The sequence below is a fragment of the Panulirus ornatus genome, chromosome 20, assembly GCF_036320965.1.
Source record: "Panulirus ornatus isolate Po-2019 chromosome 20, ASM3632096v1, whole genome shotgun sequence".
NCBI classification, from domain to species: domain Eukaryota; kingdom Metazoa; phylum Arthropoda; class Malacostraca; order Decapoda; family Palinuridae; genus Panulirus; species Panulirus ornatus.
The window spans coordinates 56,411,805-56,429,469 of NC_092243.1; the positions used below are offsets into that span (position 1 = coordinate 56,411,805).

Consider the following 17,665-nt stretch of genomic DNA (forward strand, 5'->3'; position numbering starts at 1 on the left):
ACACACACAGACACATACATATATATATACCCATGCACACAATTCACACTGTCTGCCTTTATTCATTCCCATCGCCACCTCGCCACACATGGAATACCATAACATATATATATATATATATATATATATATATATATATATATATATATATATATATATATATATATATATATGCAACAATCACCACTGGAAAGATAAAATATAACGGTGAGTACTTTCGTTTATCACATCCTCAGACAAAGGATGTGATAAATGAGAGAACTACCGTTTTATTTTCTCTTTACAGTGATTGTTGCATATGTCTCTTCACGGTGAAGTAAACGTTCAGCATATATATATATATATATATATATATATATATATATATATATATATATATATATATATATATATATATATATATTATCCCTGGGGATAGGAGAGAAAGAATACTTCCCACGTATTCCCTGCGTGTCGTACAAGGCGACTAAAAGGGGAGGGAGCGGGGGGGCTGGAAATCCACCCCTCCCGTTTTTGTTTTTGTTTTCCTTTTTAATTTTCCAAAAGAAGAAACAGAGAAGGGGGCCAGGTGAGGATATTCCTTCAAAGGCCTAGTCTTCTGTTCTTAACACTACCTCGCTAACGCAGGAAATGACGAATGGTATGAAAGAAATATATATATATATATATATATATATATATATATATATATATATATATATATATATATATATATATATATATATATATAATTAGCCACAAACACAACATAAAAAACCTCCAATCACGCTACCACCATTTACATATCAGTTCAAATCATCACATTAGTGAGCAGTGTTAATACAGAAATCATAATAATATTTCGAACAACGTTCCAGTAAAATACAAGAGATAAAAAGAATAATTAAGCAAACTACTGAATGTAGAAATAATTACATTTAATAAAATTCAGTGAGTCAAGGAATATATATATATATATATATATATATATATATATATATATATATATATATATATATATATATATATATATACAGCCAAATAATAAGTTCCTAAAATACGAAAGTAAAATGTTAAGTGTTGAAAAATTTGATAATAAAACTAGTATAAAATAAAGAGGAAAGACTTTACAGAAGAGAAAAATAATCAAGTGGATAAAAATCTTTATGAGAAAAAGCCAAAAAAAATTATTTATTCAATGAATTTCCTGAGCTGAGTCTGCCCTCAACCAGCTCACAACAGATGTGAGAAGGCGTGAATCACACACACACACACACACACACCACATCCATACATACTTAATGTCTTTCCCAAGTTTTAAAGTTTCGAATGTCGTGAACAACAAGATCCCTCGCCATAACTCGCTGCCAGACGTATTCTCTCACAGCCGGATCGTATAATGTCAAGTATTACAGAATGACCAGGGACGTGGCACAACCCCAGCCCGGCCCCTCCCCTGGGCCAATCACAAGACGACACGACTCGCTCCTACGGAGGACGTGACGTCATCAGAGGGAGAGCCGCGGTGATGAAGAGATGTGCGATCTTTGGGAACGACGGTACGGTACGAGCTTTACGTATGACAGTGCGCTCTACCAGCACAAACGCACGACCCTTGAGCACGACGATACCCCTTGAGCACGACGTTACGACCCTTGAGCACGACGTTACGACCCTTGGAACACGACGCTACGACCCTTGAGCACGACGCTACGACCCTTGAACACGACGCTACGACCCTTGAGCACGACGCTACGACCCTTGAGCACGACGCTACGACCCATTTATAAGATAGCCTGGCCTTTGATCTGACTAAATTGAGTGTCGTGTTACAAAACCCAGAACACCACACCAAACGGGTCGTACCGTTCGTGGTCAAGGGTCGCACCACCATACCCAAAGGTCGTTCCATGATACTCGAAGGAGGGTCGTCCCGTCGTGCCCAAGATGTTCAATATTCAACCAGACCGTCGATAACACGGCAATAAAATGGAGTCCCGAATATCGCGTCCAAACCATTATCAAGGTCAACCACGAAGACCAAAGGTGGAGTGATAGAATATTTCTATGAGTTAATTCCTAATCTCTGTCGACTACGTCTCTCGGTTAGTGACAGCTAACACAGGGAACCTACTCCTTCGGTGTGAGTGTAGAACACGACATATACTTCCCCTGTAACACAAGGAACCTACTCCTTCGGTGTGAGTGTAGAACACGACATATACTTCCCCCGTGTCGCCAGCTTTGATATGTAATGCACATCTTGCAATAGGTGGAGCTTCGGGAAGTACGTAAAGTCTAGTGTCGTGAGCATACGACATGGCAAAACTAGATCTCTCTCTCTCTCTCTCTCTCTCTCTCTCTCTCTCTCTCTCTCTCTCTCTCTCTCTCTCTCTCTCCTTGTAATCTTGCCACTCGGTAAAACATTATCGACTGGTGTCAAGAATAGACAGGACAAGGCCCAATCACTCTCTCCTCAACAAGAAGTTAAAAGTACGACTATTTTTACACACACACACACACACGCTGACGCTGCCGCGTGTTCAGACCATGTATCTTGTTCTATAACAAATTAAGCTCCTGAGCACTACGGTACGACCCCTGAGCACGACGATACGACCCTTGAGCACAATGATACGGCCCTTGAGCACAATGGTACGACCCTTGAGCACAATGGTACCCTTGAGCATGACTGTAGGGTCATTGAAGACAACGACATGACCCTTGGGTATGACGACCTGGCTAAGCTTAGACCTGACCCCCAAAGGCTAGGCCATCATACCCTTGGGGTCGTACCGCTGTGCTCAAAGGTCGTACAGTCGTGCTCAAGAGGTTGACTTTAACACTGTCCTAAGATCAACAGATGAACAAGAAGTACATGATGTTGTGTCCTCAGCCCACACCAGTGGGAGACGCGACCGTTCTCTGCTGTGTTGCAAGGTCACACCACACAGGCTTTTGAGGACTTAACGACCGAACATTGAAAGCTTGAACGAGCTACTGCTCCATCACCAGCTGCTCCAACACTATCTACTCCAACAATGGCTGCTCCATCACTAGCTGCTCCAACACTATCTACTCCAACAATGGCTACTCCATCACTAACTACTTCAACACTAGCTGCTCCAACACTATCTACTCCAACAATGGCTACTCCATCACTAACTACTTCAACACTAGCTGCTCCAACACTATCTACTCCAACAATGGCTTCTCCATCACTAACTACTTCAACACTAGCTGCTCCAACACTATCTACTCCAACAATTGCTACTCCATCACTAACTACTTCAACACTAGCTGCTCCAACACTATCTACTCCAACAATGGCTTCTCCATCACTAACTACTTCAACACTAGCTGCTCCAACACTATCTACTCCAACAATGGCTTCTCCATCACTATCTACTTCAACAATATCTGCTCCAACACTATTACTCCAACAATGGCTTCTCCATCACTAACTACTTCAACATTAGCTACTCCAAACACTATCTACTCCAACAATGGCTTCTCCATCACTAACTACTTCAACACTAGCTGCTCCAACACTATTACTCCAACAATGGCTTCTCCATCACTAACTACTTCAACACTAGCTGCTCCAACACTATTACTCCAACAATGGCTTCTCCATCACTAACTACTTCAACACTAGCTGCTCCAACACTATCTACTCCAACAATGGCTTCTCCATCACTAACTACTTCAACACTAGCTGCTCCAACACTATCTACTCCAACAATGGCTTCTCCATCACTAACTACTTCAACACTAGCTGCTCCAACACTATTACTCCAACAATGGCTGCTCCATCACTAGCTGCTCCAACACTATTACTCCAACAATGGCTTCTCCATCACTAACTACTTCAACACTAGCTGCTCCAACACTATTACTCCAACAATGGCTTCTCCATCACTAACTACTTCAACACTAGCTGCTCCAACACTATTACTCCAACAATGGCTTCTCCATCACTAACTACTTCAACACTAGCTGCTCCAACACTATTACTCCAACAATGGCTTCTCCATCACTAACTACTTCAACACTAGCTGCTCCAACACTATCTACTCCAACAATGGCTTCTCCATCACTAACTACTTCAACACTAGCTGCTCCAACACTATTACTCCAACAATGGCTTCTCCATCACTAACTACTTCAACACTAGCTGCTCCAACACTATTACTCCAACAATGGCTTCTCCATCACTAACTACTTCAACACTAGCTGCTCCAACACTATTACTCCAACAATGGCTTCTCCATCACTAACTACTTCAACACTAGCTGCTCCAACACTATTACTCCAACAATGGCTTCTCCATCACTAACTACTTCAACACTAGCTGCTCCAACACTATTACTCCAACAATGGCTTCTCCATCACTAACTACTTCAACACTAGCTGCTCCAACACTATTACTCCAACAATGGCTTCTCCATCACTAACTACTTCAACACTAGCTGCTCCAACACTATCTACTCCAACAATGGCTTCTCCATCACTAACTACTTCAACACTAGCTGCTCCAACACTATTACTCCAACAATGGCTTCTCCATCACTAACTACTTCAACACTAGCTGCTCCAACACTATTACTCCAACAATGGCTGCTCCATCACTAGCTGCTCCAACACTATTACTCCAACAATGGCTTCTCCATCACTAACTACTTCAACACTAGCTGCTCCAACACTATTACTCCAACAATGGCTGCTCCATCACTAGCTGCTCCAACACTATTACTCCAACAATGGCTGCTCCATCACTAGCTGCTCCAACACTATTACTCCAACAATGGCTTCTCCATCACTAACTACTTCAACACTAGCTGCTCCAACACTATCTACTCCAACAATGGCTGCTCCATCACTAGCTGCTCCAACACTATTACTCCAACAATGGCTTCTCCATCACTAACTACTTCAACACTAGCTGCTCCAACACTATTACTCCAACAATGGCTTCTCCATCACTAACTACTTCAACACTAGCTGCTCCAACACTATTACTCCAACAATGGCTTCTCCATCACTAACTACTTCAACACTAGCTGCTCCAACACTATTACTCCAACAATGGCTGCTCCATCACTAGCTGCTCCAACACTATCTACTCCAACAATGGCTTCTCCATCACTAACTACTTCAACACTAGCTGCTCCAACACTATTACTCCAACAATGGCTTCTCCATCACTAACTACTTCAACACTAGCTGCTCCAACACTATCTACTCCAACAATGGCTTCTCCATCACTAACTACTTCAACACTAGCTGCTCCAACACTATTACTCCAACAATGGCTTCTCCATCACTAACTACTTCAACACTAGCTGCTCCAACACTATCTACTCCAACAATGGCTTCTCCATCACTAACTACTTCAACACTAGCTGCTCCAACACTATTACTCCAACAATGGCTTCTCCATCACTAACTACTTCAACACTAGCTGCTCCAACACTATCTACTCCAACAATGGCTTCTCCATCACTAACTACTTCAACACTAGCTGCTCCAACACTATTACTCCAACAATGGCTTCTCCATCACTAACTACTTCAACACTAGCTGCTCCAACACTATCTACTCCAACAATGGCTTCTCCATCACTAACTACTTCAACACTAGCTGCTCCAACACTATTACTCCAACAATGGCTTCTCCATCACTAACTACTTCAACACTAGCTGCTCCAACACTATTACTCCAACAATGGCTTCTCCATCACTAACTACTTCAACACTAGCTGCTCCAACACTATTACTCCAACAATGGCTTCTCCATCACTAACTACTTCAACACTAGCTGCTCCAACACTATTACTCCAACAATGGCTTCTCCATCACTAACTACTTCAACACTAGCTGCTCCAACACTATTACTCCAACAATGGCTTCTCCATCACTAACTACTTCAACACTAGCTGCTCCAACACTATCTACTCCAACAATGGCTTCTCCATCACTAACTACTTCAACACTAGCTGCTCCAACACTATTACTCCAACAATGGCTTCTCCATCACTAACTACTTCAACACTAGCTGCTCCAACACTATCTACTCCAACAATGGCTTCTCCATCACTAACTACTTCAACACTAGCTGCTCCAACACTATTACTCCAACAATGGCTTCTCCATCACTAACTACTTCAACACTAGCTGCTCCAACACTATTACTCCAACAATGGCTGCTCCATCACTAGCTGCTCCAACACTATTACTCCAACAATGGCTTCTCCATCACTAACTACTTCAACACTAGCTGCTCCAACACTATCTACTCCAACAATGGCTTCTCCATCACTAACTACTTCAACACTAGCTGCTCCAACACTATTACTCCAACAATGGCTTCTCCATCACTAACTACTTCAACACTAGCTGCTCCAACACTATCTACTCCAACAATGGCTTCTCCATCACTAACTACTTCAACACTAGCTGCTCCAACACTATCTACTCCAACAATGGCTGCTCCATCACTAGCTGCTCCAACACTATTACTCCAACAATGGCTTCTCCATCACTAACTACTTCAACACTAGCTGCTCCAACACTATCTACTCCAACAATGGCTTCTCCATCACTAACTACTTCAACACTAGCTGCTCCAACACTATTACTCCAACAATGGCTTCTCCATCACTAACTACTTCAACACTAGCTGCTCCAACACTATCTACTCCAACAATGGCTTCTCCATCACTAACTACTTCAACACTAGCTGCTCCAACACTATTACTCCAACAATGGCTTCTCCATCACTAACTACTTCAACACTAGCTGCTCCAACACTATTACTCCAACAATGGCTTCTCCATCACTAACTACTTCAACACTAGCTGCTCCAACACTATTACTCCAACAATGGCTTCTCCATCACTAACTACTTCAACACTAGCTGCTCCAACACTATTACTCCAACAATGGCTTCTCCATCACTAACTACTTCAACACTAGCTGCTCCAACACTATTACTCCAACAATGGCTTCTCCATCACTAACTACTTCAACACTAGCTGCTCCAACACTATCTACTCCAACAATGGCTTCTCCATCACTAACTACTTCAACACTAGCTGCTCCAACACTATTACTCCAACAATGGCTTCTCCATCACTAACTACTTCAACACTAGCTGCTCCAACACTATCTACTCCAACAATGGCTTCTCCATCACTAACTACTTCAACACTAGCTGCTCCAACACTATTACTCCAACAATGGCTTCTCCATCACTAACTACTTCAACACTAGCTGCTCCAACACTATCTACTCCAACAATGGCTTCTCCATCACTAACTACTTCAACACTAGCTGCTCCAACACTATTACTCCAACAATGGCTTCTCCATCACTAACTACTTCAACACTAGCTGCTCCAACACTATTACTCCAACAATGGCTTCTCCATCACTAACTACTTCAACACTAGCTGCTCCAACACTATTACTCCAACAATGGCTTCTCCATCACTAACTACTTCAACACTAGCTGCTCCAACACTATTACTCCAACAATGGCTTCTCCATCACTAACTACTTCAACACTAGCTGCTCCAACACTATCTACTCCAACAATGGCTTCTCCATCACTAACTACTTCAACACTAGCTGCTCCAACACTATCTACTCCAACAATGGCTTCTCCATCACTAACTACTTCAACACTAGCTGCTCCAACACTATTACTCCAACAATGGCTTCTCCATCACTAACTACTTCAACACTAGCTGCTCCAACACTATTACTCCAACAATGGCTTCTCCATCACTAACTACTTCAACACTAGCTGCTCCAACACTATTACTCCAACAATGGCTTCTCCATCACTAACTACTTCAACACTAGCTGCTCCAACACTATTACTCCAACAATGGCTTCTCCATCACTAACTACTTCAACACTAGCTGCTCCAACACTATTACTCCAACAATGGCTGCTCCATCACTAGCTGCTCCAACACTATCTACTCCAACAATGGCTTCTCCATCACTAACTACTTCAACACTAGCTGCTCCAACACTATTACTCCAACAATGGCTTCTCCATCACTAACTACTTCAACACTAGCTGCTCCAACACTATTACTCCAACAATGGCTTCTCCATCACTAACTACTTCAACACTAGCTGCTCCAACACTATTACTCCAACAATGGCTTCTCCATCACTAACTACTTCAACACTAGCTGCTCCAACACTATCTACTCCAACAATGGCTTCTCCATCACTAACTACTTCAACACTAGCTGCTCCAACACTATTACTCCAACAATGGCTTCTCCATCACTAACTACTTCAACACTAGCTGCTCCAACACTATTACTCCAACAATGGCTTCTCCATCACTAACTACTTCAACACTAGCTGCTCCAACACTATTACTCCAACAATGGCTTCTCCATCACTAACTACTTCAACACTAGCTGCTCCAACACTATTACTCCAACAATGGCTTCTCCATCACTAACTACTTCAACACTAGCTGCTCCAACACTATTACTCCAACAATGGCTTCTCCATCACTAACTACTTCAACACTAGCTGCTCCAACACTATTACTCCAACAATGGCTGCTCCATCACTAGCTGCTCCAACACTATTACTCCAACAATGGCTTCTCCATCACTAACTACTTCAACACTAGCTGCTCCAACACTATTACTCCAACAATGGCTTCTCCATCACTAACTACTTCAACACTAGCTGCTCCAACACTATTACTCCAACAATGGCTTCTCCATCACTAACTACTTCAACACTAGCTGCTCCAACACTATTACTCCAACAATGGCTTCTCCATCACTAACTACTTCAACACTAGCTGCTCCAACACTATCTACTCCAACAATGGCTTCTCCATCACTAACTACTTCAACACTAGCTGCTCCAACACTATTACTCCAACAATGGCTTCATATTTTCCACTATATATAGGTTGTTGTACAAGTTTTCCACTGAATACAAGGTGTTCTACATGTTTTCCACTGTATATAGGGTGTTCATGTTTCCCACGCTATACTGAATGTTCTACGTTTCCCACTGAATATAGGGTGTTCTACACGTTTCCCACTGTATATAAGGTGTTCTACATGTTTGCCACTGTATATAGGGTGTTCTACGTATTTCCCACTTTATATAGGGTGTTCTATGTGTTTCCCACTGTACATAGGGTGTTCTACATGCATCCCACTGTATACAGGGTGTTCTACATGCATCCCACTGTATATGGGGTGTTCTACATGTTTCCCACTGTATATTGGATGCTTCAGCTTTTCCTCATTGTAAATCTACAGCCTGAAATCAGTGGAATTTAATTCTTACCACGAGCCGACGGAGATTCCCACTGGGGTAAAAAAATGATACGATAATCCATTAAGAAATCTAATAATTCAAGAACTTTGTTGCCACTGGACATTAGCAGTAGTCCTGAATGATAAACGTTAATCCACGTTAACACATTAACTAAGACTCTTAACGAGTCAATTAGCGGGCGGATATATTACCTACTCTGCAAGTACAGCAAAACCTTTCTAAATATAACAATCTGTTAACCGAAAATAATTTGGGAGAAACTTTTCTTTTTAGCTAAGGGTACGCAATTAAAGAAATCTACATACTCAGCCGTTTTATCTGGAAATACTTCGGTTTACAGATGGTTTTCCGGTTAATGGAGGTCTAACATGCGTCACTTTCAGATATTCAGCCATCGACTTTGACAAATTATCTCTGTGAGTTTCATACATAATATATATATATATATATATATATATATATATATATATATATATATATATATATATATATATATATATATATATATTCTATTTTCCTAAAAGAAGGAACAGAGAAGGGGGCCAGATGAGGATATTCCCTCAAAGGCCCAGTCCTCTGTTCTTAACGCTACCTCGCTAACGCGGGAAATGGCGAAGTTTGAAAAAAAAAAATATATATATATATATATATATATATATATATATATATATATATATATATATATATATATATATATATATATATATTCCTATGAGTCCACGGAAACGATAAGTTTGCAAGTGCACTTTCGTGTAATAATCACATAATCAAGGGAGATACAAGACAGAAATATAACAGTCAGTTGGTATACAACGAAGAGACGTAGATATGACGCCATCTGGTAAGCATGCGATAGTCCAATATATATATATGTGTGTGTGTGTGTGTGTGTGTGTGTGTGTGTGTGTGTGTGTGTGTGTGTGTGTGTGTGCTGGGAGCAGGTTTTCTCTAATGCATATAAGTTAATACGAGTCGCTGACCAACCCGGTCTTGCGTTACGAAGGTTAGAGAGCATCAGACGAGCCCAACCTAACCTCAACGCCACACCCGAACAATAACGGTCTCGCTTGGCTTGACTTAGTGTATTTAGCGATGGACTGTCTATATTCCTAGTTCGAGTACGAATGTTCTGTGTTTCCTCTTTTGTAATGTTTTTTCCTTATATTTCTATATCCATATTTTGTATTTAGGTTGAAGCTCATATTACCAGTCATGATATTGTTAATCTGTACCGTTTATAGTGGTTTCCCTCGCTTTTTACTCTCTATGAACTGTGGTTTGCTTCTTATATACATATTTGCGTTTTACATTTCTGATCAGTGATCTACTGGTTGTATTTTGGCTAGATCACTCATGTTATCAAGCCTTGGATTCATCACGAACGCTCATATATTTCTTAACGACTGCGGACCTGTGGTTCCTCAATGCCATTACATAGGACATTAGGCGGGTAATGAAGTAAGAAAAGCCTTCAGTATGATATTTTATGACTCAATGACTCAAGAAAAAAAAAATGAGCCATAGCAAATTGTTAATCGATATGCATTAAAATGCGAACCGTAATATCTTCCTTTCGTTAAGGGGACATATTTTAGAAAAATATAAAATCCCGCTCATGTAAGCACAAAAAGACACGTCAACAATTTTATTCAGTTAACAAAGGTCTTATGTACGCATTCTTCGATTAGACTTAAGAAACGCATGACACTGGATCTCTAAATTGATGATATAAAAATAGGTCCAACTATTTTCAATTTAAAGAGTAAGAAAAGAAGAAATAAAACCCCGAAATCAAACCCACTTCATCGAAACAGAATACAAGCTCCCTGACTACCTTAAATGCTTAGTAAACGAGTCTACATCTACGCCTATTTTTTCATTCTTTGTTTCGTTGATAAACAAGTGAGGGAACAGAGCACCGTTGTGCTTTCGATGTGTCTACATGCAGTACAAGACCACCTCCACGAGCCTACACAGCCACACAATGAACCCTTCCTTCAAAATGTGTCCAGATCGAGAGAGAATGCATGGAACGTGCACTGGGATCACTTCGCTCTACAGATACTGTAATTACATAGGCTTTTACACAACCAGGCCAGAGGGTACTAACGTAGGAAATATTCTTAGTCAATCATCTCTCCATCATCATCTCTCTTAGTAAGGTCTACTGAGACCGAGATCTTAAAGTGACGAGTACTTTCCACCGAGAGTTTTGCCAAACGACAGGGGTAATGGCTAGCGCGCAGCGCTTACCGCGGGAAAATGTAGAGTAACAACAAAGAACAGAGAGAGAGAGAGAGAGAGAGAGAGAGAGAGAGAGAGAGAGAGAGAGAGAGAGAGAGAGAGAGACGGCTGGGCTCTCTCTCACCCGACCAGTTTACACAAAGGTCAGTAAACCGGGAGATTCCATTTCCTCAGTCCCCGCGCGTCTTAACCTGTTACCTATTTCATGATGGCTGTCAGGCGATAGGCTCATCAGCCAGGGCGCTCCCTACCTCCCCGTGGGCCATACCCGATCGATTATGTAAGGCGAGGTGGCACATCGCCACGAAGCAGGTCGCACCGATATGCACCACTGGTAAGCATACGAACACCATCCTAAAAACTCGGGCCTGTGTATGGGATTCAAGAGGCTATGTTGCACATGTCGTTGAGGGTATTACTTATGTTGAATTCAATCGGTATGTTGGACGTTTATGTCCTGATCCCATGAATACGACGGTACGATCCTCCAACACGACGTTTTCGACCCTTGGGTATAGAGTCGGGTCAGTTTTTTGTTCTAACAGTAATATACAACTTTCTTCTTCTTTCATAACTGTTTGCAGTTTCCCGCAGTTAGCGCTTTAAATAGACTTAAAGGGATCACTTTCGCTCACATCCATTCTCTAGCTGTCATGTGTAATGCACCGAAACCACAGCTCCCTACCTACAACCAGACCTCACATACCTTTTCTGTGGTTTTCTCTGGCTGCTTCATATGCCCTGTTTCAGTCCAATGACAGCAAGTCACTCCCTGTATACCACATCGCTCCAATGCAATTTATCCCGTCATCACCTTCCTTCATGTTCAGTCCCCGAGCACTCAAAACCTTATTCTCTCCATCATTCCACTTCCAATTCGGTATCTCCTTTCTCCTTGTCCCCTCCATTCTGACACATATATTCTCTTTGTCAACCTCTCTCCTCCCACTTTCTCTCCTTATGTCGAAACCATTCAAGCACACTCTCTTCTGCTCTCTCAGCCACACACTTCTTACCACACGTGTGTGTGCGTAATATATATATATATATATATATATATATATATATATATATATATATATATATATATATATATATATATATATATATGTGTAATTTTTTTTTTTGGATCTCGTCCAAACATGTGCCGACAGACATTTTGACACGCACTCAACCTGGCCTTAATGGAGATATCCAGCGGACGTATTAAGTATTCAAAGGCCGACCTGTCTGGTAGGTCTCATCACCACCCTGATACCCACTCCACTCTACTATCCTCCTTTCTTCGTTCTTGTAGCTCATTTTCCCTATTACATTACTCTAACACCAACCCACCCCTCAACTCTCTACCTTAATGGCTAATACTGTTCCACGAACCTCCCCCCCTCCAAACTTCTCCACCTCCACTTCCTCTTGTATCTCCTCTCCTCCTCTCTCCTCCTCCTCCTCCTCAGACTGTCAATCCCTCATCCTCGCCCCCTTCAACACTCACTGGAGACGAAGAAGATCTCGGAGATGATGATCCAACGCGCCTCGTAAAAGAGCTGGATCTTGACGTACTTGCCGACGCGCTGGTGGAGTTTGATGGTGACGTTGCGGGCGTACTCGGAGACCTCGTCCTCCATGTAGTTGTAGTCGACCGGGTGGGCGCTGAAGTAGCGGCCGCCCACGCTGAAGAACACCCGCGCCCGAGAGAACACCTGGCGAGAGACACGGGGAAGGGGGGAAGGTTAATGTGAGGTGAGGATCTGTGTTGCTCTCCTGAACGGAGAGGTGGCCAGAAGTGCTGAGGACAAAGTGTGTCGGAGAGAGAGAGACAATTTTAGATACAGACACATTCATAGCTAGAAAGATACTTACAAGTAAATAGGTTGATAGGTTAATAGACAGCCACATAAGAAGACAGACAAAGAGGCATATGGAGATATATAACATAGGTAGACAGATAACCCGGAGAAAAATTAAAAGCAAAATCTGGAATATGGAGTTTAAACAGAGAGAGAGAGAGAGAGAGAGAGAGAGAGAGAGAGAGAGAGAGAGAGAGAGAGAGAGAGAGAGAGAGAGAGAGAGAGAGCCGCAGGTGTAGGGTCAATACGGCAAGACACTTGCTGGTGCACATGACACCTGTATTAGTATCAGTGTTATGGGGAAACTGTAGTTAGTGAGAACATCATGTGATGGTAGGACTGCCTTCAAAAGAGAATTAGAAAACATCTTAGCATCATGTAGAGGAAAGGGGTAAAGAATAGTGAAAGAGAGAACTAAGGAATATCTAAGTAATTTATACATTAAAGAACAATTGCATGAATGGACTGGAGAACAACTGAACATCCTTAAAGGGATGGTGAACACATGTAGAAAGAACCTGAGAACAAGTCAGTATCATAAGGGGTTAAAAGAACACAGCACAGAACACTACGTCATCATTGTGTTGTGGGGAAGGGGTTTAAAGAACATCAGAGGAGAGAACACCTGGGGTTCGAATAAACAACACGATAGAAAACATAGTTTCTATTTGCGAGATCATGAAAGTCTTTCAGCCCACCGTCTGGCCCCCAGCATCACACACACACACACACACACACACACACACTCCCTCCATCGCAAGAAACCCACAATAGCCATTTACAATACAAGCTCACATATGCCCCCAACCCGTGGGCAAGATCGTGGGACGGGGGGGGGGGGGGGGGTGTTGTCCCTGGGGAGTGGGTAGGTAGGAGGGGGGGGGGTGAGGAGGGGAGGGTTCAATAAATAGAACACGGACGAGGGGACAAGCGGCGAGCGTCCACTACGACAGATGAGTCCTGGTCTAATTTTGGAACAGTGAAGATGGGAGGATGAGCGAGGGGAAGGAGGCGTAGAGAGAGAGAGAGAGAGAGAGAGAGAGAGAGAGAGAGAGAGAGAGAGAGAGAGAGAGAGAGAGAGAGGAGGGAGGGACAGGATGATGGAGTAAGATCTATTTTTTACACATCAGTCAATGGGGGAGAATTTTCTCCTCCCGGTTGGAGTGTTGGTGGGGTGTACAGATAAGCCTTGTCCATGTGTGTATAGGGAAATTAGTCGGTTTAAATAACGTTGGGCCATCCATCATCATGCCTTATCATCCACCACCTGTGGTGACGTCACGGGTGTTAGATGGTTCGGGGGGAGGAACGAGGCGATTGGGCCGGTGTGGAGGGGGAGGCCAGACGGTGGTGGTGGTGGTGGTGTTGGTGTAACAAGGGGGTGGTAAAAGAGGGAGATAGGGAGAGAGACTTACATGGCAAAGACAGACACCAGAAGTTCCCCGTTGGCCCATCTCTAGGTGATCTGTTACTGGACTTTAATCTCAAATGTCCTTATAGCAACTGGACGGGGTAGGTATAGAAGAGTAAGAGGCTTCTATTTCTTCCCCCGCCCCCCCTGCAACCTCCACTCCCCCCGGCAACAACAACCGGCAGGACGAAAGAAAAAAAAAATAATGGGAGAAAAACTATGCATTGTTGAAGTACGCCAACATGGAATTCAACAGGGTAGAAAGAAATGGAAGTCCTACTCGAAAGTCTTAATGCATTACCCCACCCTGTGTTGCAAGGCAATGTAGTCTTAGGATTTAGAATGTAAATAAATGGAGTCATTGTGAATATGTATTACAAAACTTTCCCCCTGTGTTCAGTCAGGTGATGGCTGAACTGATGAAGGATATGTCTAACCGCTTATTAATGTTATTCATAACCTTTGCAACGACAACCTTTGACGGTAACGTATTCCAGTTTGCGACACATCGATAAGCACAGAAACCTTTACCCAAGTTAATATTACATCTTTTAACGTTAAGTTTTATCTCATTGGTCCTGGTAACTGTCTTGTATTCAACAGCGATCTTCGTCCTTTACGTTGTCGAATGTATTCAAGATCTTTTGAAAACGACTCAGACCACTGCAAAGTGGAAGCTTCTAGCAGGAAAACCTGATCGAATCTTCTCACCCTCTCTTCATACGCCAAGATTCACGGAGATGGACTCGAAGTTTTGTCGCCCGTGCTTGTACCCGTTCCAGTTTTACCTCCTCTTTCTTGTTAGTTTGGCGACCAGAATAGGACCGCACATTCAAGGTCAAGTTTGAACGCTGTAACAGGTCAGAATTACTTCAAGCTATGAAACTTAGTACCATAGACAGTCTAATATACTCCCGGCTGTCACTTCTACCAAATCCAAGATACATCTCTTCATTCACTTTACTTCGCGGATTTCTATAATATATATATGATAGTAGTGTTTCGTATTCTTATTTCCAAAGTGTACTGTTTTCAATTTATCTACATCAACCTTCATCTGGCATGTATTTACCACTGTTTTAGCCAATTAAAAGAATATCTTGGATTATCTAAGTCCTGCCTAAGTACTACAACCTAGTGTTCTGTATCACCCGCAAACTTGTAGATCTACAGTACGAGCCCTACAGTTGCAGAGCACTGATGTACCTTATGAAAAGTCTAGACCCAAGGACCGATCCCTGTGGTACACCACTGGTCACGGGCAGCCAGTCCGCGCCTTCGTCATCTGAAGCTACACGTAGCATACAGTCGGTGACTCAGTCCATGACCATAATTCGTCCCCTGTTCCATGTGACTGCAATTTACGTTGTAAATCTCCCCCGTGTCACTCTATCGAATGCTTTCTGAAAGATATATTACATCAAGGGCTATTTTTGAGTCCCAGTTGTCATCTAAAACAGTTAAGAATTTCATTAAATTCATCATACAGGATATTTTGTAGCGAAAGCCACGCTGGTCGTTTCGTAATCTAAAAAGTCACGATTTTGTTGCATCATTTCTTCTACCTGGGACTGACGTGTTGCTAATTGGGCGGTAAATCAAGGCACATCTTTTATAATAGGGGTGACAGTCGCCAACTTGCAGTCTTTAGGTACCTAACTCTATGTTAGTTATTTGTTATATATTCTCGTTATCGGAAATAACTATTGCCGTCTCACCTCCATCTGCTATCTTGGTGCTAAGTCACCAGGGCCAACTGATAGGTTGGGGTTCAAATGGTCAAAGTATTGTAGTACTTTCATCAACCTTACCGTCCGCCACTTTTGCTGTTTGGTCAACAGATCCTCGAAACATATCCAGCGGCTGCAAGACGCACGAGTCTTGTTCGACGGTATTTACAGAGTTGATGAATTGAGTTATTATGTTTGTAATGTTAGTTGAGACGGCACGGGCAGCCGAGGTCCTAATCAAGGCCATCCCATTAACGATATATAATACATATTCGCCATTTCCCGAGTTAGCGAGGTAGCGTTAGGAACAGGGGACTGAGCCTTAGAGAGAATATCCTCACTTGGCCCCCTTCTCTGTTCCTTCTTTTGGAAAAAATAAAACGGGAGGGGAGGATTTGTAGCCCCCCGCTCCCCCCTCTTTTAGTCGCCTTCTGCGACACGCAGGGAATACGTGGCAATAAAAAGAGTGTGGTTGAGAGAGCAGAAAAGGGTGTATTGAAATGGTTTGGTCACATAAAATAAGTGAGGAAAGATTGACAAAGGGGATATATGTGTCAGAGGTGGAGGGAACGAGGAGAAGTGGGAGACCAAATTGGAGGTGGAAGGATGGAGCGAAAAAGATTTTAAGCGATCGCGGCCTGAACATACAGGATGGTGAAAGGCGCGCAAGGAATAGAGTGAATTGGAACGATGTGGTATACTGGGGTCGACGTGCTGTCAATGGATTGAACCAGGGCATGTGAAGCGTCTGGGGTAAACCATGGTAAGTTTTGTTTGGCCTGGATGTGGAAAGGGAGCTGTGGTTTCGGTGCATTATACATGACAGCTAGAGTGTTAGTGTGGTCAAATGTGGCCTTTCTTGTCCTTTCCTAACGCTATCTCGCGCACATGCGGGTGGACGGGGGATATCATTTCATGTGTGGCGGGGTGGCGGCGGGAAGGGATGAAGGCAGCTTTTATGAATATGTGCATGTGTATATATGTATATGTATGTATACGTTGAAATGTATAGTTAAGAATGTGTGCGTGTGTGGGCGTTTATATATATACATGTGTATGTGGGTGGATTGGGCCATTCTTTCGTCTGTTTCCTTGCGGTACCTTGCTAACACGAGAGACAG

At 42.7% G+C, this 17,665-nt stretch overlaps 1 protein-coding gene across 2 annotated transcripts in view; it reads right to left on the bottom strand.

The window, feature by feature from the left end:
- The window catches only part of LOC139756034 (discoidin domain-containing receptor 2-like), a 1,074,315-nt gene that overhangs the window by 88,425 nt on the left and 968,225 nt on the right, over nucleotides 1–17,665 (bottom strand). For both annotated transcript variants that reach the window (XM_071674983.1, XM_071674984.1), the window contains one exon: nucleotides 13,049–13,256. In XM_071674983.1, coding sequence (XP_071531084.1) covers nucleotides 13,049–13,256 — 208 coding nt within the window. The remainder of the gene's footprint in view (nucleotides 1–13,048; nucleotides 13,257–17,665) is intronic.